Source organism: Arachis stenosperma, chromosome 7, assembly GCF_014773155.1.
Source record: "Arachis stenosperma cultivar V10309 chromosome 7, arast.V10309.gnm1.PFL2, whole genome shotgun sequence".
Classification (NCBI taxonomy): domain Eukaryota; kingdom Viridiplantae; phylum Streptophyta; class Magnoliopsida; order Fabales; family Fabaceae; genus Arachis; species Arachis stenosperma.
The window spans coordinates 60,544,367-60,569,126 of record NC_080383.1 but is presented as its reverse complement, the minus strand read 5'-3'; the positions used below and the strand labels follow the sequence as shown (position 1 = coordinate 60,569,126).

Here is a 24,760-nt window from a genome sequence, read left to right as displayed (position 1 = left end):
CTCGCCCTCGAGCAATAGAAGAAAGAAGAGAAGAAGAAGAAGAAGAGGATATGGTAGAGAGGGAGAGATGTAGGTTCGGCTAAGTGGGAGAAGGGGGGTTTGTGTTGTGTGAAAATGAAGTAGAAGGGAAGGGTATTTATAGGGAGAGGGAGGAGTGTATGTTCGGCCATTTAGGGTGGGATTGGGTGGGAAAATGGTTTTGAATTTTTGAAGGTAGGTGGGGTTTATGGGGAAGAGTGGATGGATGTGAGTGGTGAAGGTGTTGATTGGGAAGAGGAATTGAGGTGATCGGAGAGTGTAATTAGGATTAGGAGGTAAGGTGGGAATATGTTAGGTGGGGATCCTGTGGGGTCCACAGATCCTGAGGTGATCCTGTGGGGTCCACAGGTCCTGAGGTGTCAAGGAATTCCATCCCTGCACCAAATAGGCATGTAAATTGCCTTGGCACACCATTCTGGCGTTTAAATGCCGTGTGGTGCACATTCTGGGCATTCAACGCCCATGTAAAGCATGTTTCTGGCGTTGAATGCCAGTTTCATGCTTGTTACTGGCGTTTAGCGCCAGCTTTACTTCTCTGGGCACATTCCTGGCGTTCAGTGCCAGAATGTTGCTTGTTTCTGGCGTTCAGCGCCAGAATGATGCTCTGTTCTGGCGTTGAACGCCGGCCAGATGCATCTTACTGGCGTTGAACGCCAGCCTGTGCGTCCTCCAGGGTGCGAATTTTTTTCTGCTGTTTTTGACTCTGTTTTTAATTTTTATGATTTTTTTCGTGACTCCTCATGATCATGTACCTAATAAAACACAAAATAACAATAATATAGAATAAAATAAAAATTAAATAAATAAAATTGGGTTGCCTCCCAACAAGCGCTTCTTTAATGTCAATAGCTTGACAGTGACTCTCATGGAGCCACAAGGTGATCAGGTCAATGTTGTATAGTCCCAACACCAAACTTAGAGTTTGGATATGGGGTCTTAATACCAAACTTAGAGTTTGACTGTGTGGGCTCTTCTTGACTCTGAACTGAGAGAAGCTCTTCATGCTTACTCTCTTTTGTCACAGAGGGATGGCCATGTGCCTTAAACACAAGGTAGTCCCCATTCAATTGAAGGACTAATTCACCTCTGTTGACGTCTATCACAGCTCCTGCTGTGGCTAGGAAAGGTCTTCCAAGGATGATGCAATCATCCTCTTCCTTCCTAGTGTCTAAGATTATGAAATCAGCAGGGATGTAAAGGCTTTCAACCTTTACTAACACGTGTTCTACTATTCTATAAGCTTGTCTCAATGACTTATCTGCCAATTGTAATGAGAACAAGGCAGGTTGTACCTCAATGATCCCCAGCTTCTCCATTACAGAGAGTGGCATAAGATTTATCCCTGACCCCAGATTACATAGAGCTTTTTCAAAGGTCATGGTGCCTATGGTACAAGGTATTAGGAACTTGCCAGGATCTTGTTTCTTTTGAGGTAGAGTTTTCTGAATCCAAGTATCTAGTTCACTAATGAGCAAGGGAGGTTCACTTTCCCAAGTCTCATTACCAAACGACTTGGCATTCAGCTTCATGATAGCTCCTAAGTATTGAGAAATTTGCTCTCCAGTCACATCTTCATCCTCTTCAGAGGAGGAATAGTCTTCAGAGCTCATGAATGGCAGAAGGAGATTTAATGGAATCTCTATGGTCTCTATGTGAGCCTCAGATTCCTTTGGATCCTTAATAGGAATCTCCTTCTTGCTTGAGGGACGTCCCAGGAGGTCTTCCTCACTAGGATTTTCGTCCTCCTCCTCCCTTGTGCATTCGGCCATATTGACTGTGTCAATGGCTTTGCACTCTCCTTTTGGATTCTCTTCTGTATTGCTTGGGAGAATACTGGGAGGAGTTTCAATGACTTTCTTACTCAGCTGGCCCACTTGTGCCTCCAAATTTCTAATGGAGGATCTTGTTTCATTCATGAAACTGAAAGTGGCCTTTGACAGATCAGAGACTATATTGGCTAAATTAGAAGTGTTTTGTTCAGAATTCTCTGTCTGTTGCTGAGAAGATGATGGATATGGCTTGCTATTGCTCAGCCTATTGCGTCCACCATTGTTAAAACCTTGTTGAGGTTTTTGTTGATCCTTCCATGAGAAATTTGGATGATTTCTCCATGATGAGTTATAGGTGTTTTCATAAGGTTCACCCATGTAATTAACCTCTGCCATGGCAGGGTTCTCAGGATCATAAGCTTCTTCAGAAGCTGCCTCTCTAGTACTGTTGGATGCATGTTGCCATCCATTCAGATTTTGAGAGATCATGTTGACCTGTTGAGTCAACACTTTGTTCTGAGCCAATATGGCATTCAGAGCATCAATTTCAAGAACTCCTTTCTTCTGAGGTATCCCATTATTCACGGAATTCCTCTCAGAAGTGTACATGAATTGGTTGTTTGCAACCATATCAATGAGTTCTTGAGCCTCTTCGGGCATTTTCTTTAGGTGAATAGATCCACCTGCAGAATGGTCCAATGACATTTTCGAAAATTCAGAGAGACCATAATAGAATATATCCAATATGGTCCATTCTGAAAACATGTCAGATGGACATCTTTTGGTCAGCTGCTTGTATCTTTCCCAAGCTTCATAGAGGGATTCACCATCTTTTTGTTTGAAGGTTTGAACATCCACTCTCAGCTTGCTCAGCTTTTGAGGAGGAAAGAATTTATCCAGGAAGGTAGTGACCAGCTTATCCCAGGAGTCCAGGCTATCCTTGGGTTGTGAATCCAACCATATTCTAGCTCTGTCTCTTACAGCAAAAGGGAAAAGCATGAGTCTGTAGACTTCAGGATCAACTCCATTCGTCTTTACAGTCTCACGGATCTGCAAGAACTCAGTTAAAAACTGATAGGGATCTTCAGATGGAAGTCCATAAAACTTGCAGTTTTGTTGCACTAATGCAACTAGCTGAGGTTTCAGCTCAAAGTTGTTGGCTCCAATGGCAGGAATGGAGATGCTTCTTCCATCAAATTTGGACGTTGGCTTTGTGAAGTCACCAAGCATTCTCCTTGCATTATTATTATTTTCGGCTGCCATCTCCTTCTCTTGTTCGAAAATTTCTGAAAGGTTGTTTCTGGATTGTTGTAATTTAGTTTTTCTTAATTTTCTCTTTAGAGTCCTTTCAGGTTCTGGATCAATTTCAACAAGAGTGCCTTTTTCCCTGTTCCTGCTCATATGAAAGAGAAGAAAACAAGAAAAGAAAGAGGAATCCTCTATGTCACAGTATAGAGATTCCTTTATGTTAGTAGAAAAAGAGAGGGGAGAAGAATGAAGAAGAATGGATTCGGATATTTAGATGGAGAGAGGTGAAGAGAAGTGTTAGTAATTAAATAATTAAATAGAAGAAGAGAAGAGGAAGAGAATTCGAAAATAATTTAAAAAAAAAAGGTTAGTATTTTCGAAAATTAGAGATAAGATGTAATTAAAATTAAAACATGAAACAATTAATTAAAAAGAATTTTTGAAAAAGAGAGAGGTATTTTCGAAAATTGAAGAGGGAAAAGTAGTTAGGTGGTTTTGAAAAAGATAAGAGACAAACAAAAAGTTAGTTAGTTGATTGAAAAAGATTTGAAATCAAATTTGGAAAAGACAAGAAGATAAGAAGTTAGATGAGATATTTTGAAATCAAATTTTGAAGATAATATTTTTGAAAAAGATAAGATAAAAGATAAAAAGATCTAATTTTTTTTTTAAAATGACTTAACTAACAAGAAACTACAAGATAAGATTCTAGAACTTAAAGATTGAACCTTTCTTAACAAGAAAGTAACAAACTTCAAATTTTTGAACCAATCACATTAATTGTTAGCTAATTTTCGAAAATTTGATGTAAAGATAAGAAAAAGATTTTGAAAATAATTTGAAAAATATTTTTGAAATTTTCGAAAATGATAGAAAAATAAAAAAGATATGATTTTTGAAAAAAAAAAGACTTTTAAAAAGGATAAGATTTTTTTAAAATTGAACTTTTGACTTGACTTGTAAGAAACAACTAATTTTAAAAATTTTTGACCAAGTCAACCCAAAATTTCGAAAATTTGGAGGGAAATAAGGAAAAGATAATTTTTTTGATTTTTGAATTTTTTTAAAGATGAGAGAGAAAAACAACAAAAATACTCAATGCATGAAATTTTTAGATCAAAACAATGAATGCATGCAAGAATGCTATGAATGTCAAGATGAACACCAAGAACACTTTGAAGATCATGATGAACATCAAGAACATATTTTTGAAAAATTTTTGATGCAAAGAAAATATGCAAGACACCAAACTTAGAAATTTTTAATGCTTGGAAAATATGAATGCAAAGATGCACATGAAAAACAAGAAAAAACACAAAGCAAGAAAACATCAAGATCAAACAAGAAGACTTATCAAGAACAACTTGAAGATCATGAATAACACTTTGAATGCATGGAATTTTCGAAAAATGCAAGAAAAATTTTTAAAGCATGCAATTGACACCAAACTTAAAAATTGACTCAAGACTCAAACAAGAAACACAAAATATTTTTTATTTTCATGATTTTCTTAATTTTTTGGATTTTTATTAATTTTTTTTCGAAAATATTTTTGGAAAAACGAAAAATAAAAGAAAAATTTTGAAAAAGACTTTTGAAAAGAAAATTACCTAATCTGAGCAACAAGATGAACCGTCAGTTGTCCATACTCGAACAATCACTACAAGAAAAAGGCGCATTTGTAACAAAAAATATTGTTACAAAACGTCGAAATTTTGAAACAAAAGTTTTTTGTAACAAAAAAAGGGTCCATTGCAGTAAGTCCCGTTACAAAAAGTTTTTGTAACGAAAAATGGAACTGTTACAATTCAATACCATATTTTGTAACAATTTTTTCTGATACAAAAAACCAGAAGCCGTTACAAAAGTGGTAAAAAATTTTGATCTTGAAGGTATTTTTCGTGTCAGTCAATTTTTTTTCTATCAAAAAATTTTGTTACAAAATGTAACATGATTTTGTAACATTTTTTTCTTTAGTTACAAAAGCAAATTAATTATTTTGTAACAACTTTTTTTATTACAAATTACATGCATAATTTACTAAATTATATTTTAATTAACTAATATTAACTATTTTACTATACAAGTCTACATTTATATAATATGTAAAAACATACATAATTCAAACATGCCTTATTTATCTAACATTGTTTTAAAACAAAATAATATTAGTGAGTACATTGATTAGTTCTACAAGTTATATGTCTTACACAAGTTCAACCAAAAGTTAAAAGTTCTAACATAGATTAGTGTCTCTATGAATCAAAATATTCTTGAGCCCTCAAGGTAGCATGTGGTCACCATTTTAACACTCCTGTAAATAAGAAAAACCGAAACAAAAAGTTAGGTGCATAGTCAAAAGTTCCTTAAGCTCAAAAAATTTCTAAATTTTCAAAACAAGCAAGTTTGTATTCACTTCTCAACAAGTCAAAATGCCAAAATAAGTGATACACATGTATGTGTAGAGCACATAATCAAGTAAATATCAATCACAAGTAAGTGGCATAAATTAAAACAATTTGGTATTGACTAAGTTAGAAATATAAAGAAACATGTAAGCCAAAGAACATTCAAACACCAAATTCCAATGAAGCATAAAAGTCACAAGGTTGAGACAAGACTTGAAAAATTCATTCCCTATGTGACTTAAGGTAAGTTAGGCATGAATAAAATAAATCAAATTAGCCACATTGGTAGAAAGAAATCTTCAACCTTGTGAGAGCATGCAAAAGAGGCTTTTTTTTTTTAAAAGAATTTCAAGTTCGTGTTCAATTTGAAAATTCACTTGAACTATTCAATGCATAGGAGTAATTTAGTATGAAAAAAAGGGCAAAAAATGTTAAAGGCATGACCACAACTTGCAAAGAAATATCTTGAGGCAATCAGAAATCATGTAGCAAACAATGGTCTATTTTGACACAGAAATTCGTCAAATAGAACTTGTTTGCTCAAACAACACAATGCAGTTTAATTGATCAACCAAATAGGACAACAACCAAATAGTGAATAATAAAACCCGAAGCTTCCAGCTTCCAACAACCAAAACAGTGAAGCACTTAGTCGGATAATCAATCAATTGAGCTTAGCAATAGTTGAAAACCAAAAGCAATTAAATACCAACTCAATCAATTAATTGAATCAAAGATGAATATTGAAAATAGATTAAGATAAATTCCAGCAGCATTTCAGCAGTAAATTTACCTATTTCATAATTTCAATCAATCAATTCAAATTTCATATGAATTCTTTGACAGTTAAAAATACAAAAAATCATAATGAATTCATAAAAAGCAAGTAAATAAGCAAATTCCAGCAAGAAAACATGAAGATACAATTAAAACCAATCCAACCAGCAAGAAGCAGAGCAGCACTCAACAGAACAGCAATCAATGACCTATCATACAACACCCAAAACAGTAAAATGAACAAAGGTAATGGATTCAGGCAGCATTCTATTCATTGAAGTTAATAACCATTACACTTGCAAGCAGTAGGGGCACAACAGTTTATCCATTAATTCAACAGAAAATCATTCAAGCCAAACTAAAGGAGTATTGTTAAGAACACGGTGCAATTCCGTCATAAGCATACAAGTAGTGAGACCAAAGGATAGAAAGCAAATATTGTTAAGAATGACAAAAACTCACGAATATGATCCAAATTTAACAGCTCTATGCAGAGGCAGCCAGATTAGTGTAGCAGATAGACCCTATGTTAAGAATCAAGTTTGACACTAAGAGAACAAAGGATAGGGTATTGTTCATCTAGATGATGTGATTATTTTAAATAATAATAAGAAATGAACATTAAAGTTGGACCAAAATGAGCAACAGCTAAAAGTAACAATAATAGTAACAATAATATGAGCTATAGTAATAACTCATAACACACATGTTCAAATGCAGATTGGGAACGGCATGACATTCGAATAAAAATAATTGTGATGAAAGGAAATGAGAAATACCCTATAAAAGGCGGCATAACCCCCTTTTGTTTTGAGAATGTTGGATGCGATCTGCGCACCTGATCCTTGACCTAGTTGCATCCTCACCTACACCATAATCAGAGGATCATACATTAAATCAACCCAAAAAAATAGAAGAAAGGCAAAAGAAATTTAGATTAGAACCTTGATCATATCCATTGGTTGAAGGAGGGAAACGCAGAGCAAGTTGAGGGCGATTTTAACAGGGTCCATATAATTTATCTTCGTCTCAATCTCCATTGATGGGCGAGGTAGTACTGAGAGAGTTCAGACTTCAGAGGAGTAACGGATCAATGGAGAAAAAGTACAACTACTACTCACTGAACTAAATTGAACCCAAAAACATTCACAGCCATAACCTGAATTTAATACTCCAATTGAAACACTAAAACATCATCAAACTTAATCCAAATTTCACAATCTCAAACCAAGCTTATTTCTATCAATTAGTCTCTCATAACAACAAAATCAATTACATTCACAGCAACAATCCAAACTCAATTCATCAATTATCCATACGAGAGCTTTTCAATAATTAACTCGGCATATTTCAATTTAATAAATTAAACAAAATCATTGTTCACAACAGCATCTAAATTCAATCATAGCTCAGAATAATCACAACAACTAACTAATTTCAAATGCATTTCAAGTCATTCATGTCAATTAAGAAATTCTTAACCATTGTTAACCATTTGCACTTATCCAAATAACTTTATGGACATTCTAAATTAAAAATGTTTAACTTTAAAAATAAATCCCCTACCTCGATGTCTCAATCCGAGGAAATCAAACGCCGCAAACCTCTTTTTATTTTTAGCTCGCATCAACAACAGTAGCTTCAATATCCATCGGCGTTGATAGCAGCAGCGGCACCAACCAAACAACAGCTCTGATGGTGGCAAAGGCTCCGGCAACTCACAGAACCCAGAGGCAGAACAGAGTATAAAGATGAGCTCTGATGGCGGCAAAGGCTCCAGCAAGCTATAACAACCTTCCTGGCGACAGCTACGGTGGCGCGGTGGTTCGGCGACGGCCAAGCCTCCTTCCCAGCGGTGGCGTTCGGGCTCCCTTCATCAGCGACGGCTCTGATGGCGATAGCAAGGCACAGCGGCGGCGGTAAACCCTAGTGGCAGCAGCGATGGTCAGTAGTGGTGGCAAGACACCGCGGCGGTGAAACCCTTTTCCCTTCCCTTCGTTGATCGCGTCTTCCCTCTCTCATGCGCCTCTGGTTCTCGCGGCTGAGCCTTTCTCAGCTTCTCCCTCTCATCCACACGACGGCAGCGGCGGTGGCTGAACGAAACGGACGCGGTCTGGGCGGCGATGGCGCAGCGCAGGATGCGACGGAGCTGGCAGCGGCCGAGCGCGACGGCTCCTTTCCTTCCTCGTGATGTCCCTGGCTCGCAGCACTCTCTCCTCTCCGATCGCAACCTTCTTTCTCTCGTCTCCCTTAATCCCCGTTTTCTTTTCTTTCCTTTTTGGTTTGCTGAGGCCGTGTTGTGTGTATATGGGGAGAGGGGCTGGCAGTGGGTGAATGAGTAAGAGGGTTAGGGTTAGATGAGTGGGGTTAGGGTTTAATTTGGTTAAATTTAAGGTTTGTATTTAATTTAAAAATTAGAGTTTAATTTGGGAGAAAACATAAAATTAAGAATTTTGGATAAATTGAGTTTTAAGATTTATCTGAAAACTAATTAAATTTCTAAAATTATTCTAAAATATTATTTATTATATTAAAATATTAATTGATTTGAAATCAAATACTCTAATTGAAATTATAAGATAATATAATTAATTTTTTTTATTTATAAAAATATTAGTATTAAATTTTGAAATCTCGATTATTTAAATCGAATCGTATAAAATTCTTATTATTTTACATTTGTTAAATTTTATAATTTAAATATAGAAAATAATTCAATAATTATAAAATCAGATAAAATTTTAAATGATTTTAAACTCAATTAATCAAAATTTGATTTAATCATCTTTAATAAAATAATTTCAGGGATTAAAATACTTAATGATAAATAAATCTAAATGAGCTCTTAATAAGATCTTCTAAAATTTCTAGATCTTACACAAAGTCTTACATTTAGTATGTTGAAACAAAATTTTTTATTAGTTACAAAAAATCTTTGAATTTTGTGACAAATAAATAACTTGTTACAAAAATATTATATTTTGTGACAAATTAATTTGTTGTTACAAAATATTTAGAGTTTTTGAAACAAATAGATATTTTGTTACAAAATATTTTGAATTTTTGCAACAATATAATTTTTTGTTACAAAACATTATAATATTTTGTAACAAAACAACAATTCGATACGAAAGCCAACATAATTTGTAACAAAATAAATCAAGTTGTTACAAAATATTGAAATGTTTTGTAACAAATTTTTTTATTGTTACAAAATATTCTTATTTTGTAACAATAAGTAATTATTGTTACAAAAAAACTATAATTTGTAACAATTTTAAATTTGATACAAATTTTTGTTACAAATGTTCCATTTTCTTGTAGTGAATCCCCGGCAACGGCGCCAAAAACTTGGTGGACGACATTGTGATCCTTAAAGTTGGTCTCTTTATATTTGTATGAAATAAAAAATACCCCAAAGAGATCATGGTAATGGCACGTGTGGACACAACTCCGTTCAACTTAACCAGCAAGTGTACTGGGTCATCCAAGTAATACCTTACGTGAGTAAGGGTCGATCCCACAGAGATTGTTGGTATGAAGCAAGCTATGGTCACCTTGTAAATCTCAGTTAGGCAGATAAAATTATGGAATTTAGAAAATCAAATAATAAAAAGAAAATAAAAAGGGATAGAAATACTTATGTAAATCAATAGTGGGAATTTCAGATAGGTGTATGGAGATGCTGTGCTCCTCTTGAAACTCTACTTCACTACTCACTCTTTCTTCAATCCTTCTTACTCCTTTCCATGGCAAGCTGTATGTAGGGCATCACTATCATCAATGGCTACTTTTAATCCTCTCGGGAAAATGGTCCTATGCGCTGTCACTGCACGGCTAATCGTCTGGAGGCATCACCCTTGGTTGATAGTTATATCCCATCCTCTCAGTGAAAATGGTCCAAATGCTCTGTCACAGCACGGCTAATCATCTGTCGGTTCTCAATTAGGTTGGAGTAGAATCCATTGATTCTTTTGCGTCTGTCACTAACGCCCAGCCTTCAGGAGTTTGAAGCTCGTCACAGTCATTCAATACCGGAATCCTACTCAGAACACCACAGACAAGGTTAGACTTTCCGGATTCCCAGGATCCTACTCGAAATACCACAGACAAGATTAGACTTTCCGGATCCTCATGAATGCCGCCATCCATCTAGCTTATACCACGAAGATTCTGTTGGGGAATCTAAGAGATATGCGCCCGGCCTAAGGTAAAACGGAAGTGGTTGTCAATCACGCGCGTTTATAGGTGAGAATGATGATGAGGGTCACGGATCATCACATTCATCAAGTTGAAGTGCAACGTATATCTTGGAATAAGAATAAAAGAGAATTGAATAAAAAGTAATAGTAATTGTATTGAAACTTGAGGTACAGCAGAGCTCCACACCCTTAATCTATGGTGTGCAGAAACTACACCGTTGAAAATACATAAGTGAAAGGTTCAGGCATGGCCGAATGGCCAGCCCCCTAAACGTGATCACAGGATTCAAAATACAATCCAGGATCTCCTGTGGTCAAAAGACGTCTAATACAATAGTTAAATGTTCTATTTATAATAAACTAGCTCCTAGGGTTTACATGAGTAAGTAATTGATGCATAAATCCACTTCCGGAGCCCACTTGGTGTATGTTTGGGCTGAGCTTGATCTATTCACGAGCTGAGGCTTTTCTTGGAGTTGAACTCCAAGTTATGACGTGTTTTGGGCGTTCAACTCCGGATCATGACGTTTTTCTGGTGTTTAACTCCAGACAGCAGCATGTACTTGGCATTCAACGCCAAGTTACGTCGTCAATTTCCGAATAAAGTATGGACTATTATATATTGCTGGAAAGCTCTGAATGTCTACTTTCCAACGCCGTTGAGAGCGCGCCATTTGGAGTTCTGTAGCTCCAGAAAATCTATTTTGAGTGCAGGGAGGTCAGATTCCAACAGCATCAGCAGTCTTTTTGTCAGCCTTTTTCAGAGTTTTGCTCAAGTCCCTTAATTTCAGCCAGAATTTATCTGAAATCACAGAAAAACACACAAACTAATAGTAAAGTCCAGAAATGTGAATTTAACATAAAAACTAATGAAAACATCCCTAAAAGTAGCTTGAACTTACTAAAAACTACCTAAAAACAATGCCAAAAAGCGTATAAATTATCCGCTCATCACCAACTCAGCTTAAGGTAACTCTAACATGCTCTTCTCTCTCCAGGTGTAGTAGTCCTTCATCCACTTAGGGAGCTTCCTCACTCTATCTCTTCCTTCTCTTTTACTTGGCCTAATTCTTATTTTTTTTTTTTCATTCGGATTACTTGATTCCTCATCAGGCCCATTATCACCTTGAGACCTCACTTTATTTACATTCTGAACTTAGATTGAATTGGTCATCGCATCAAATTTATACTGAAATTGAGTTGAGAAAAGAGAATTAATGGACTTGAATAACCTAATTTTACTAAAGAAGAAAATACATTATATAACTGAAATCGACAAAAGTGTACGAAAAAGGATTGAATCGTGCATAAATATTTTTTTCTAAAATACATTAACTATACATTCTTATTATCAAGTCTTTGGATTTGTTTACAATAGAATATGTTAGCATCTTAGTTTAAGTGGTTTTTTATTGGTAGATTAAAATAATTTTTGAGATCACTTATGGTGAGATAATAAACAATTTTATAATGAATTCTATGATTTTAAATAATAGTTTTTTTTCTTTTAATAACTCAATTTTTTGTTTTGAAAAATAGTTTCTTATATCTATTTAGTAGCTTATGAAAAACTTATTCTTTCTTTTCAATCCATAAAGCTTGCATTTAGAGCTTGTGAAGAGTAAGAAAAAACAATTTTAACAAGTTTTCATTGCCTACAAAGAAAAAAAGTAATTCATTTTTCAATTTGGGAAAAGTTTGAGGGAAAAAAAAAACGTGAAATCAATTTCAAAACCTAAAAGACGAGAAAAGAAAAACAGAAGCCTCTTATAATTTGCGAAAACCTAAGAGTCCATATGTTGGATTTACTTATATGGATCATTTTAAGATATTTCACATCTTTGGTTTTTCTGTACAAATTTTCAATCTAAAATAAGATGAACAAATTAAAAATTTCAATTTTTTTTTCATTTTTTTCCAACAACAACTACAAGAACAAAAGAAAATTGAGGGGGAAAAAGATATAAATCTGCTCCAATTATTGTTCGTTCATTTTTTGTTTATCTTTTTGAGATACAAATATGGAAACTCAACACCAATAATGAAGGTAAAGTGAAGTTTCAAGTACAAATAACTACAAATATTAGGAATAACTGCCACCTAGTGTGCTACATTGCCATTCTTAAGGCTCATAAACACAGCAATAATGTTATTGTTAGTGTATATCGATCAATTTATACTCCTCAACAATATTTTTTGTCTTGGTATATAGCAATCGTGTTGTCATCATAGTTGACTTATTAGTTCTATTTGCTCCATTGTTTTGTTATTTCACATGTTGTGAGCTACGATCTGCTCTGCTCGTCCTTTTTTCTGTTTTGATTTAGTACTTTCACACGGTGTGATTATACTAATTTCACAGATCTGATTTGTTCATGGTTATGAAAGTTGAAGACTTTTATTTTTGAGTTTTTTTTTTAAGAATTAACGTAAAAATTACTTTAATTTTTAAATAAAAATAACTTAATTAAATTTGCAAATAAGTTCCTGACTTTAAATTTGGATTATATTATACTTTTCCTTTCAAAAAATATAACAAAATCATCTGTGGCACATTTAATTTCTATTGGAACACTTAAGAAGGGAGCCTAAACCCTTTTATTTATCTAGATATGGGACTTATCGCCTAATATAAAGGGTTAAATACAAATTTACCCTTTATAAAAATAATAATTATCAATTCCTTTAAAAAATTTGTTTCCATTCCAATCCTCCATCATCTCGTACCACTATCCTTCCATCTCAATCAAATACACCTCCATCATCATCATTTTCAATAAGTAATCTTCCTCTTATCTTATAGTCTTCCTCTCACCTTCTAGAATAAATTAGTTTTCATTAGTCACTACTATTCTATAGCATAGAAATCTAATGATGAATTTAAAAGATTTTTCATAGAATTTATGTATAAATTCTATACACTCAGAGTGAATAATGAAAAAAAATAACACAATCAATTTTATTTCCACATCTCTCAAGCTTCTGCTTTTCTTATTACATACCTAAGTGCAAAAGCTAATTTAATCGAGAAAAGACAAAATATATATAGAAGAACCATAGATAAATAGTGAAAGTGACTAATATTTAGTTTCCAGTACTTTGTTCAAGTTACAAATATTCATTGATGAAGAAACCTTTTGAACCACAAAGCTGATTCTTTATAATACCTTTTTAAATCATTCTTAAAATCTACATGAATAATTCCCCACCGAACAGTGTAACCATAAGACCATTCGAAATTATCCAGTAATGACCATACAAAGTATCCTTTCACCTTGATACCATTCCTACATCAAATGCCAAATTTCAAGTGTTAGGTCAGTAAATATTGACTTCCAAAGAGGTTAACATGATGAACAAGTTTCACGATGTCATTATAAGAAATTTGGTTTTGTTATGGTTAAAAATATATCATTAAAAACGATGTTCCTTTCGTTTATATAATATGTTTCTAAAAACAAGGACAAGAAAAAAAATCCTGAAAATGAAAATTATGTAAATAGACTCCATTATCAATGTGAGATAAAAGAAAAAGAAAAAAGAAAAAAGAACCCCCAACTAATACTAAAATTAATTTCTTTCTTTTAATTATATTATCATTAAGAAGAAATTTTGAGGAGAAAAAGCTATGAAACACGGACACTTCGCTGAGTTACCATGTTTGCGTGTCGGACACATTTTGGATATGACACTCACGGACACTCGTCCGACACACGTGTCTGCTGTGTCCAACCGTGTCTTAATAAAAAATAAAAAATTCTTTTTCGGACACGCCTGGACACACCTAAATACCATCACGTGTCAGCGTGTCCAGTCTTATTCTTAACATGTATTCTTAAAATAAATTTAGATATAGTATATATTATTATTTATTAAAACAAAAAATATTTTAAATACTTGATATAATTAAAATAAGACATTAAAAATGATTAAAAATTTTAATTTATATTTTAATAACAATAAAATATCAAAATATTATTATGATTTATCTAAAAAATACTTTATATTTTATATGTATGTGTGTCCCCGTGTTATATAGGATTTTAAATTTCGCGTGTCGGCATGTCCCGTGTCCGTGCATCATAGAGAAAAAGTTAATACTACCTAAATGTCGTACATTAATCAAATATTTTAAAATCTTAAAAATACAAATGACACAGATGTTATCAAAAGACAAGGAGTATCTTTGTGACAACTTTTATTACTTTTGTTACTTGCCTTTATCATCATGAACATGCTCTCTTTGTGGCAAATGAAAACTTACCTTATGGCCTTTTCAATATATGAAAGGTGCTGAACAATAAAGTCAATCCTAAAGTAGTCATCTAGAGCCTTTGTACCATCATTCGGCTCATTAATTCCTGCAATTATTTCAAGAACACGATTTATTCAAGCAAAATAATTGCATTATAACTTGGTATAAACTCAAATCTTAAGAAAAATAATCATAAACATAACTGAGTAGCATACCATTTTCTGTTATGTAAATGATTGGATCACCATACTTCTCTTGGGTGTACTCTAATAGGTCTAGTATTCCTTGAGGATAGGAGTACAACCAATCTGTGGCAGTCTGCAACATTATTAACTTCTCAATTCCACTACTAAAAATTACTTTTAGAAGATATTTTCTGACACGCGGTACATATCTAGAGTTTATTTGTCGAAATTGACACAAAATTTTGATGGACAAAGAATACTAATTTTTGTGTCGCTGTTCTTTATGTCTTGATTTTAATATCTTATTTTATTCTGTTCTCGTTACCAAACATAACCTAAGATACAATCTATGAGACACAGACTTTTATACTTTTGTCCTCGATTATTTTGCTCCATTTATTTAAGAAAATATGAAAAAAGATGGGAATGCATCACAGATGGAGCTTGGAAACTTCTACAATTATTCATGCCAAGCTTCAAACTAGCATGGATAGGCCACTTCAAATTTTTAACAAATGCATGTTAGAAATTTTAGTAACCTTTTATTGGAGTAACTTTACAAAATTCACGTTGTATTAGAAGCTTATGACTTTGTGTATTGTAAATCATATCTATAAAATTTCACATCAGTCCAAATTTATTTGATATACTTTTGTATAAATCAAAATTAAGGTAATAAATTTGAGCATGATATAGGCACTTATAGTTCAACCGCCAAACCGCTAAAAGTTAATCCTGACAAACAAAAATAAAATATACAATTTTACTTAAATGAGACTGATGATGTCATTTGATACTAATGCAAATATATGAAGAATTCAAAGAAGGTGAAAACTCAGGTGCAGTTAATTTTTTATGGAAAGTTGATAGGTGAGAGCCGTTAAATAATTTGAATAATTTAACTAAATTTTCATCAAACGATTCTCAATTATCAACTTCATTTGAAGTTAACTATTTAAAAAATATTAACTGTAATCTGTATATGTAATTAAGGTACCTGGGGACCAATGGGAATTCCATCTCGCGTAGCTGAAGCAACAAAATAGATCAATTGCAAATAAAAGGCAAATTAATCGGGAATAGCATGGAAACAACAAACAGATGCTTGATTTAGAAACATATGGATTACCACTGAACAATGCGCAAAAGTCTGCCAAAAAAGTTAGATTTTCACGCTGGCAAGGAATATCGCCCACGTAGGTTGCAGTGTAATAGTTTAATCCTAAGAAATCGAAGGACCCTTTAATCATTGCGGATTCCCTCTTAGAAAACTTTGGCAAACGATCTCCAAGTTTCTCAACCATTACAGCTGGATATTCACCATTGTACAATGGACCCATGTACCTTTCAAATTCAAACCCAACAAGTGAGGATTTTCAGACTTGATGATTGTTTCAATAAGAGGGCAGAGCAACGCACAAACATCCCATGTTAAACTGGGTCTTGAAATATAGATTTAAATTATAAGAACTTAATTAGAAATTTAGTAAAACTATAAAATAAGAGTATCCAAAGAACAAACCACTCATCGAAGAAAGCAAAGACACGAGATACTGCGTCTACATCAGCTTTTGATGGTGAGAGTGGCATAATCCAAGGAACACTTAAGGCTATCCCAATTTCACCCTTTTGAGAACTCTGTTACAAAATAATTGATTGTCAGCCAATGAAGCACCAAAATTATGAACAAAAAATCGTTACTAAAACAATAATCCATGAACAAAAATTCGTTTGGTATATCAGGTCCTTTTTGTTGTGTTAAAATTCAAAATTTTTATTCATAAAAAATTTTATATTAACTCATAAACTATTTTTCCTAAAAGTTTAATTCATTATATAGAGATAGGTAAACCATTTTATGTTTAACAATACAATTCTATCAACATGACTTTGATGGATAAATCATAAATATAAGAAAAGAATAATCGACCACCAAAATTTATCATTTTGGACCAACCGAACCGACCAACACTTAGGTAGCGTTTGTTTTCAGGTACTGAGACAGAGATTGAGAGACTGAGACTCAGTATTGTGTTTGTTAGTTCAGAGACTGGTACTAAAATTTCTGTCTCTGTCTCCGAAATTTCAGTATTTCAGTACCTCCAAAAAGTAGGGACACAGGGGACTGAAATTTTTAGAGATGGAGACTGAAACTTTAATAACATTTTATACCTAAAATACTTTCATTTCAATTAATTAATTCCAATTTTACCCTTTGTGCAAATTAAATTAGAGTTTCATTCTTGTTTCAATTCCTGTCTCCCATTTTGCACCAAACAGAATACTGAGATTTGTTTCAATCCCTGTCTTTTAGTCTTTGTCTCTCAGTCTCAGTCTTTCTGTCTCTGTCTCTCCACCAAACGCTACCTTAGTCAACTGACATATTTTCATATGTAATATCTAAAAAAATACAGTCGTGGCTAAATTTTAAATATTTAAAATTATATTCTAAATCCTAAATCCTCGTTGTTGACTATCGAAAAAATATGTTGTTAGTGCAAAGCATTGACTAATATTGATAAAAAAAATGCAATATGGTACGGAGTGTTGGGCGGCTAAAGGGGAGCACGAACATAAGCTGAGTGTGGCAGAGATGAAGATGTTGAGATGGATGAGTGGTCATACGCGATTGGATAAAATAAGGAATGAAGATATAAGGGAGAGAGTTGGAGTAGCACCCATTGTGAAAAAGATGGTTGAATCGCGTCTCAGGTGGTTTGGACATGTGGGAAGAAGACCGATAGAACATCCAGTCAGGAGGGTGGATGAGATGGAAGATGGACAAAGAGCGAAAGGCAGAGGAAGACCTAAGAAGACCATCCGTGAGGTGGTCAAACGAGATCTACATGTAAACGGTCTCTTTGTAGACATGATACATGACAGAGTACAATGGCGTCGTTTGATTCATGTAGCCGACCCCACTTAGTGGGACAAGGCTTTGTTGTTGTTGTTGTTGTAGTCTCCAAATATTTGTCGTTAAATAATAGAATTTATTATTTTATTCAGAGTCAGTTATTTCTTTGCTAACAACAAAATGCATGGTTTTGTCTTAATATGAAGGTTTGATAATAGTTAGGTGAATAACCTGGAATTTGTCCCTATAAACATTCACAGCGGCGGCATGAGCAAGCAGTTGGTAGTGTGAAACTATATAGGGCTCCGTACTTGAATCACCTGCTTCACAATCTGGCCGGATCCACTTTGAACATCTTGCAGGTGGGAACATACCATGCGCATAACCTTGGAGGCTAACGGGTAGTGGTTCATTCAAAGTAATCCAATGTTTAACTCTGTCACCAAATTCTCTAAAGCATACTTCTACAAAATCTGCAAAATCTTCGCTGTAAAAATATTTAATAGTAAAAAAAAAGATCAGTTTGAGTTTTGTAAATTTGTTAAGGTTGAAATTTGGTATTGTTTTTAATACGAAAATACAGAAATTGCATAAATAAAAACCCTTTTGGTTTGTGTTTTCATTTTCAAAATTTTTTTGAAGAAAACAAAGAAAACAACAGAAGATGAAAATAGAAAATAATTTTTTATTATTTTTACTATTTTTTCTTTTTGCTTCATAAAGTCTAAAATTAAAAAAATACTGAAAGAAGAGAGATGATGGTAGGACAATATGTTATTATTATTATTATTGCTTACACAATTTTTGGGCTCAGAAAAGCACCATATTCATCTTCAAGAGCTTGAGGTAGTTCCCAGTGGAATAATGTTATAAAAGGTTGTAGGCCTGAGTATAAGATACAATAATGTTGAAGTTGGGTATTATCATTTTGAGTGACACAAAGAGTTGACTTCAAACAAAGTACTAACCATTTGATAGAAGTTCATTTATGAGATTGTTGTAATATGTGATGCCTTCTTGGTTAACTCCATCCTTTAAGTGTCCACCTAAAAATGAGTTTATGAAAGAATCAAGGAAAAATTTCAATTCAACATGATATTGTCACAAGTATATATAATGCCGTTAGAATGACTCTAAATGATAAAATACATTATTAGTATGCCATAAACAAGAAGTAGAACTTAACTAATTAAATAGGTGCTTAATAAATAAATGATCTCAAGATTAAATTAAAATGGTTTAATTACTTTGTATATATATTTCATGCGTCAAGATGATACTGTATGTAGTAATGACAAAACTCATTTGGAATTGACCAATGACACTGTTGGTTGAGAATGCAAAACTCTTTGGATGTTAATTTATAATTTAGGAGGATTCCTAGGCAAGAATATATGATTTTTCTTTTTTCACAATTATAACTGATGTTGAAAGGGAAAATTGAGTGTGATACATTTGAATGTATCTAAATCTAATAATTAGTTAGGTCCTACAATCTATTGGCTGAAAAGTGTTGGTTCTGTAGTAATTAAACCAATCAATTATAAATGTAAATAAGATAGAGAATTTCTTACTTGGCAAAATTCTTGACCAGGAAACTGAAAATCTGTAGGCTTGAAATCCAATATCCTTCATCAAACCAACATCTTCCTGTTTTTTTTTTTTTAAAAGAAAGATAATAATATTGTGAATTTATCTAGTTGAAAATCAAACCTTGACCACTAAGAGAAAATAACTTTTAAGATGATATATATTTTATATTCGAACGAAGAGAACCAAAATACCTTGTAGCGATGGTATGAGTCAGTTGCAATATCTGCAGTACTGTGGTCGAAAATTTTACCTTAAGCAACAAGTAAATGTCATACATAGATATCATTTATATGGTAAGAATGAACATAGCAGTAGAAAATTTAGAATTTTTCTTTTTTAAATTAGTGAATCGGACCTATTAAATTATCTAAAGATTCTTAACTTTTCTTTTTGTACTTAATCAATTTGTGTGGTATATGTCTTTTTTTTGCGATATCTTTTAGCATTGCAGTAGATTGAAATTTCATTTAAAAATTTGTTACTGGCCAATAAATTACTATATACACAACAACCTAAAATTCAAACACGTGACCAAGTTGATTCAATTTGGGCAATATAATTTTAATTCATTTATAAGTATTTTTTGGCAAAAGTAGTTGCAAATTTCTAAAGCTTGAGTTCATCAACCACAGCTCCTTGGCACACGATTTTTCAAGAGAAAAGTAAAAAAAATTGTAGAAACAAGAGAGGGAGAATGTGGAAAGAACAGTGGCAACCTATTTATACAGGGACAGAACATGAAGATGCTATCAAGGTTTTTTTCTTTTTTTTTTGGTCGTAAGAGGCTATCATGGTTAGCGATTTAAAGGGGATGCTATCATAGGCTATATGATCTCTGTAACTCTGCGTTTGATATTTTTTGAAATAATACTTCGTATATTTTTCATTGAAAAACAAATAAATAAAAAATTATTTAATTTTATTTTTTCAAATCACTTAATTGATAAATTCATATCATTACGGTGGAGGCGCTAAACAACTCCAAAATATTTTTGGAGTTTAAATATGATGTATCCATGAAGAGAAACAATTTTAAAATTCACTTTATAGTTTATACCATAGATAATGATAAAATGAGATTAATTTTATTTTAAAGGATAGTTATCAGAACTGAAATAATAAAATTTAATTAAAATACTGAGTTAATAAGTTATTGATTATTCAATTTTTGGATGATTGATTGATCATTCGATCATAATTAAATAATTATATATATTTTTTTCATAACAAATAATTTTTATATCAGATTGATTATTATTTTTTATTTTAATTATTTATTAATTAATTTGTACTTATTATATTCTTTAAATATGTGTAAATAACTGCGAGATTTATTTATTAAAAACTTGTTAGTCCGATTGAAAGTAATAAATAAAATTTGTCGTTTCAAATTTTTAGTATAAATTTTTTTAATATTTTTTTAAATTGAATCAATTAAACAAGCTCAATAGACACCAAAAACAAAATTAAACAAGCCCAATAAACACCCAAAAAAAGAAATTAAACAAGTCCTGCAATGGCTGAGGCTTGTGTAGTGTACTAACGGCAAACCTATTTGCCTCCTAATAAGATGTTACATCAGGTTCGATTTGCATCATTAGCTAAGTTGTGAGTAAGAGTGTGTAAGAACTAAAAAAATTTAATAATTAAATTAGTCTTTAAAGGAAGATTATTTTTTAAATTTATTTTTAAAAAATTTTATCAATTAAATTAATTTTTTTAAATATTATAAATTAATCATTTTTGTCCTTCAGACACTTAATTAATAGTTTTCGTAAACCATTAATGACATAGAATATTAACTCACATCACACATGATATCTAGTATATCTAATTAGATATTAAATAAATATATTTATAAAAATTTATCAATTTAGTGTTATTAAATTATATTTGAATTAGAATTTATATAATTAAAAAAAATAAACTAAATTAATAGATTTTTATAAATATAGAGCTTATATAAATTAAAAATTTTAAGTGTTATGTATGCTATTAGTTAACGTTATATATCATTAATCGTTGACGAAAATTATTAACTAAGTGACAAAATGACTAATTCATAATAATTGAATGACTAATTTGATCGATAAAACTTTTTAAGAATAAATTTGTAGAATAATCATTTTTCAGGGATCAATTTAACTATTAATAACCCATAAATAAAGTTCGATAATAGCTGACGGATAAAATATTAAAAACAAGCAAGCAGGAAATTAAATTGGACCAATTTAAAGTTTAATTTACTGATTTTTCGATTGAATTGATTAAGCTGGTCCAATTTTTTTAACTATACTTTAGAGGACGATTTCAGTATAATAGAAAATCAATTAATTTTGCTACCTTATATAAAATTTAAAATAAATTGAAACCAAATGTGAGAGTGATAAATATTAAATTTAATCTCCAATAACCATTTATAACATGTAATCCCACAAATAATATGACATCTTGTAGATCCTAAAATGTAATTGAACCGAAAAAAAAATGTGTAGACACAGAAAATAATAACAATAAAAAAAAAACCATGATGGCCAAAACTCCAAAAGAGTGCTACTAGAAAAGTATGTTTCAAAAGAATAAAAAATATATAAATAGTTTTTTACAAGGACTAGTAGCTGAGTTAAAAACAGAAGACTACAGTGCGTGGTAGCTCAAGATTTTAAATCTATAGTGGAATGGCTTCTTCGTCAATAAAGCAAACCCAATAGTTTTGTTGTTTGATTAACACAGTGTTTGGTTCAAACGAATATAAGGGGAAGGAAAATTCAGGAAAAGAAAATGAGTGGAAAATCAAATTTTTTATTGTTTGGTTTATCAAAAAAAATGAAGAGAAAAAGAAAAAAAGAAAGTGGATTTCACAAAATACTTTTCTCTTCGGCTAGAAGATGAAAACTAATAAAAAAAATAATGATATAATTATAAATTTATCCTTTACTTAATAAAAAGATTAAAATATTTTATTTTATTTTTTTTAATTTGAAAATTATCTCTTGTACTCTTCTCAATTTTACAACACTATCAAACTTTATCTTTTTTTTTTAAATATAATTAAAGAGATTAAAAATATAATTTATGAATAATTATTCACTTATAAAATTATTTATTTATATATATTTAAAAAATAATGATACATATTTTGTTTATCATATTTAAAAAGCAATAAAAAGATATATAACTTTAAAAAAATTGTTGTTATTAATAAAAATAATATGTTAAAATTTTAAAATACAATTTAAATTATTTTTTTCTATTAAAAAACAACTTAAATATATTAATAAATTATAATTTATATATAATATAAGTAAGGACATTAATGTAATTTTACTCTAATATAATTTTCTTTCTTCTTACTTTTTTTTTATTCAAGTAAAAAAAATTCCTTCTATTTTCTTTTCATTCATTTTTCCTTCGTCCAAACAATAAAATAATCATCAACTTTTCTTTTTTTTTTTTCTTTCTTCTCATTTTTTTTTATTTTCTTTTTTCTTATTTTCCATCTTCCATCCAAACAATGCCTAAGTGCAAAGGAATTTCTACAGTACTTACCACATAAATAAGCATAGTATACTGATCTTAGGTGTCAGTCACTGAAATTAAAGGTAATTTTTTTAAAATAAAAATAAAAAATACTAAATTAAAGAAAAATGTTTTAAGCAAGTCAGTCAGACATATATTATGTCAATCCGTAAAGTTTTCAATCTGAGACCAATTTTTTTTAAACGAAAAAAAAATAAATTATAACAAAAAAAATCTCAAATTTTAAAATATGTCTCAAAAAAATTAATTATTACGTCTATATGCAAAGTTTTTCCAATAAAAAAAATATTTATTACATTATTTTGATAATTTTATCATATTAGTATAACATTTAATAAATTTTATTTTTTTAAATTAAAATAATAGTGTATCATAATAATATAAATTCTGGGAATACTTTTTTAAATAAATAAATTAAATATTTTATTTATTAAAATATATTATTTAGGAGAAATTTATTAATTTATGTAATATTAGTTATTTCTTTTAAATTATTTTCTTTTCGTGTCAAAAATATAAAAATTAATAAAATATTTTGTTAAAAAATATGTATTCAAAGATTTAATAGTAATGGTAAATATTTTTAACTTGTAAAAAATTATTTCATTAATTTTAATATTTTTAAGTTAGCAAAAACTTAATTATAAAATTAAAAATAATATAAAAATTCAATTAAAAAATTATCATAATTTAATTATAAATTTAATAAAATTATAAAAATTAAAAATATAATTAAATATTTTAATAAATATTAAATTAATGTATATTTTTATAAATAAAATTATTTTAATTTCAGCTTTTACTCAAATATAACTAATAATTTATCCTATTTTTTATTGTATAATGGAGCCATAAATGTATCAATTCCAATAAAATTAAAAATGTTAAATATTAGACAGTATTTATCCAATTTTTTTTTTCACTAAAAACATCCACTCTCGTCTTATTATTGTACTTATATTAAATCGTTTTCTTTTAATTTATTTTTTTCATTTTAAAAACAAAATTACCTTCGATTTTCAGTGATTGACACGTAAGGTCACTATATCATGCTTACTTTTGCTGTAACCACCATAGAATTTCGCTTGCCGAGGAAAAAAGTAACAAAATAAAAGTTAAGGTACCAAGTATCAACTAACCAGGGTATTTATGTGTGAAATTGTCCCAATTGCTTTGGCTCTTGCCACCTTCATACGCTGCACCTTCAATCTTTTGGGAAACAAAAAATAAAATGGAAAAAAAAAAGAAAAAAAAAAAGCGAATGTGCATAGCAGGAAAAGAAGGTAGAATGAGAATATGAGATCCTTCTTCACAAAGATATATTTGATAATAAATATGTAATAAATGAAGAAAATAGTTCTCAGAAACGTAACAAAACCTGATGAGCTGCAGATGCTGTACCAAACAGAAAATCTGTAGGGAAGCTACTAGAATTAAGAGAAGCTACCCATTTAAACAAGGCCACAGAAACAATAAACACAACAAGAACACCCTTAAACCACATAATTTGTTTTAATTTGAATTAACCTCACAGTACTGTACTCATATATGAGAATTGGTAAAGTTCGTTTTGCATATAAAGGATAAAAAACTGATATTTTGTTTCAGGGAAAAAATATTTTTTTTATATTAATTATTTTGGATAATATGATATGATTTTATACTCATATTAATTGTTAGTCAAACATTTCCTTCAAATAATTAATATTTCAATTATTATTCTCTACTAAAATAAATAATAAATCTATTATCAATTTTCACCAAATAAATTACTTTTACTTGGAAAAAAAAGGACTTAAATAAACAATAATACTATATATATATAATATTTTTGGTAATCAAATCTAATTAAATTAGTACAAATCTAATAAAAACAAAACGTGCTTGTCC

The 24,760-nt window shown here is 31.0% G+C and overlaps 1 protein-coding gene across 1 annotated transcript; it reads right to left on the bottom strand.

Annotated features, from left to right (window-relative positions):
• Positions 1–13,488: 13,488 nt before the first annotated feature.
• LOC130941385 (beta-glucosidase 12-like) lies at positions 13,489–24,478 on the bottom strand. The gene is made up of 13 exons (XM_057869866.1): positions 24,249–24,478; positions 24,010–24,079; positions 19,522–19,580; positions 19,312–19,387; positions 18,706–18,783; positions 18,535–18,622; positions 17,969–18,224; positions 16,406–16,521; positions 16,013–16,227; positions 15,881–15,912; positions 14,914–15,016; positions 14,708–14,804; positions 13,489–13,730 (listed from the first exon to the last, which is right to left on the bottom strand). Exons 1-13 carry the CDS (start codon positions 24,372–24,374, stop codon positions 13,562–13,564), a joined length of 1,485 nt encoding a protein of 494 aa, XP_057725849.1. The 5' UTR covers positions 24,375–24,478; the 3' UTR covers positions 13,489–13,561.
• Positions 24,479–24,760: the final 282 nt, after the last annotated feature.

Excerpts from the sequence above, each read along its gene's own strand:
- LOC130941385 (XM_057869866.1), bottom strand. The coding sequence starts at position 24,374 with ATGTGGTTTAAGGGTGTTCTTGTTGTGTTTATTGTTTCTGTGGCCTTG. Across the intron at positions 19,388-19,521 it reads ACTCATACCATCGCTACAAG|GAAGATGTTGGTTTGATGAA; the intron begins GTATTTTGGTTC and ends AAAAAAAAACAG. Across the intron at positions 15,017-15,880 it reads GAATTCCCATTGGTCCCCAG|ACTGCCACAGATTGGTTGTA; the intron begins GTACCTTAATTA and ends ATAATGTTGCAG.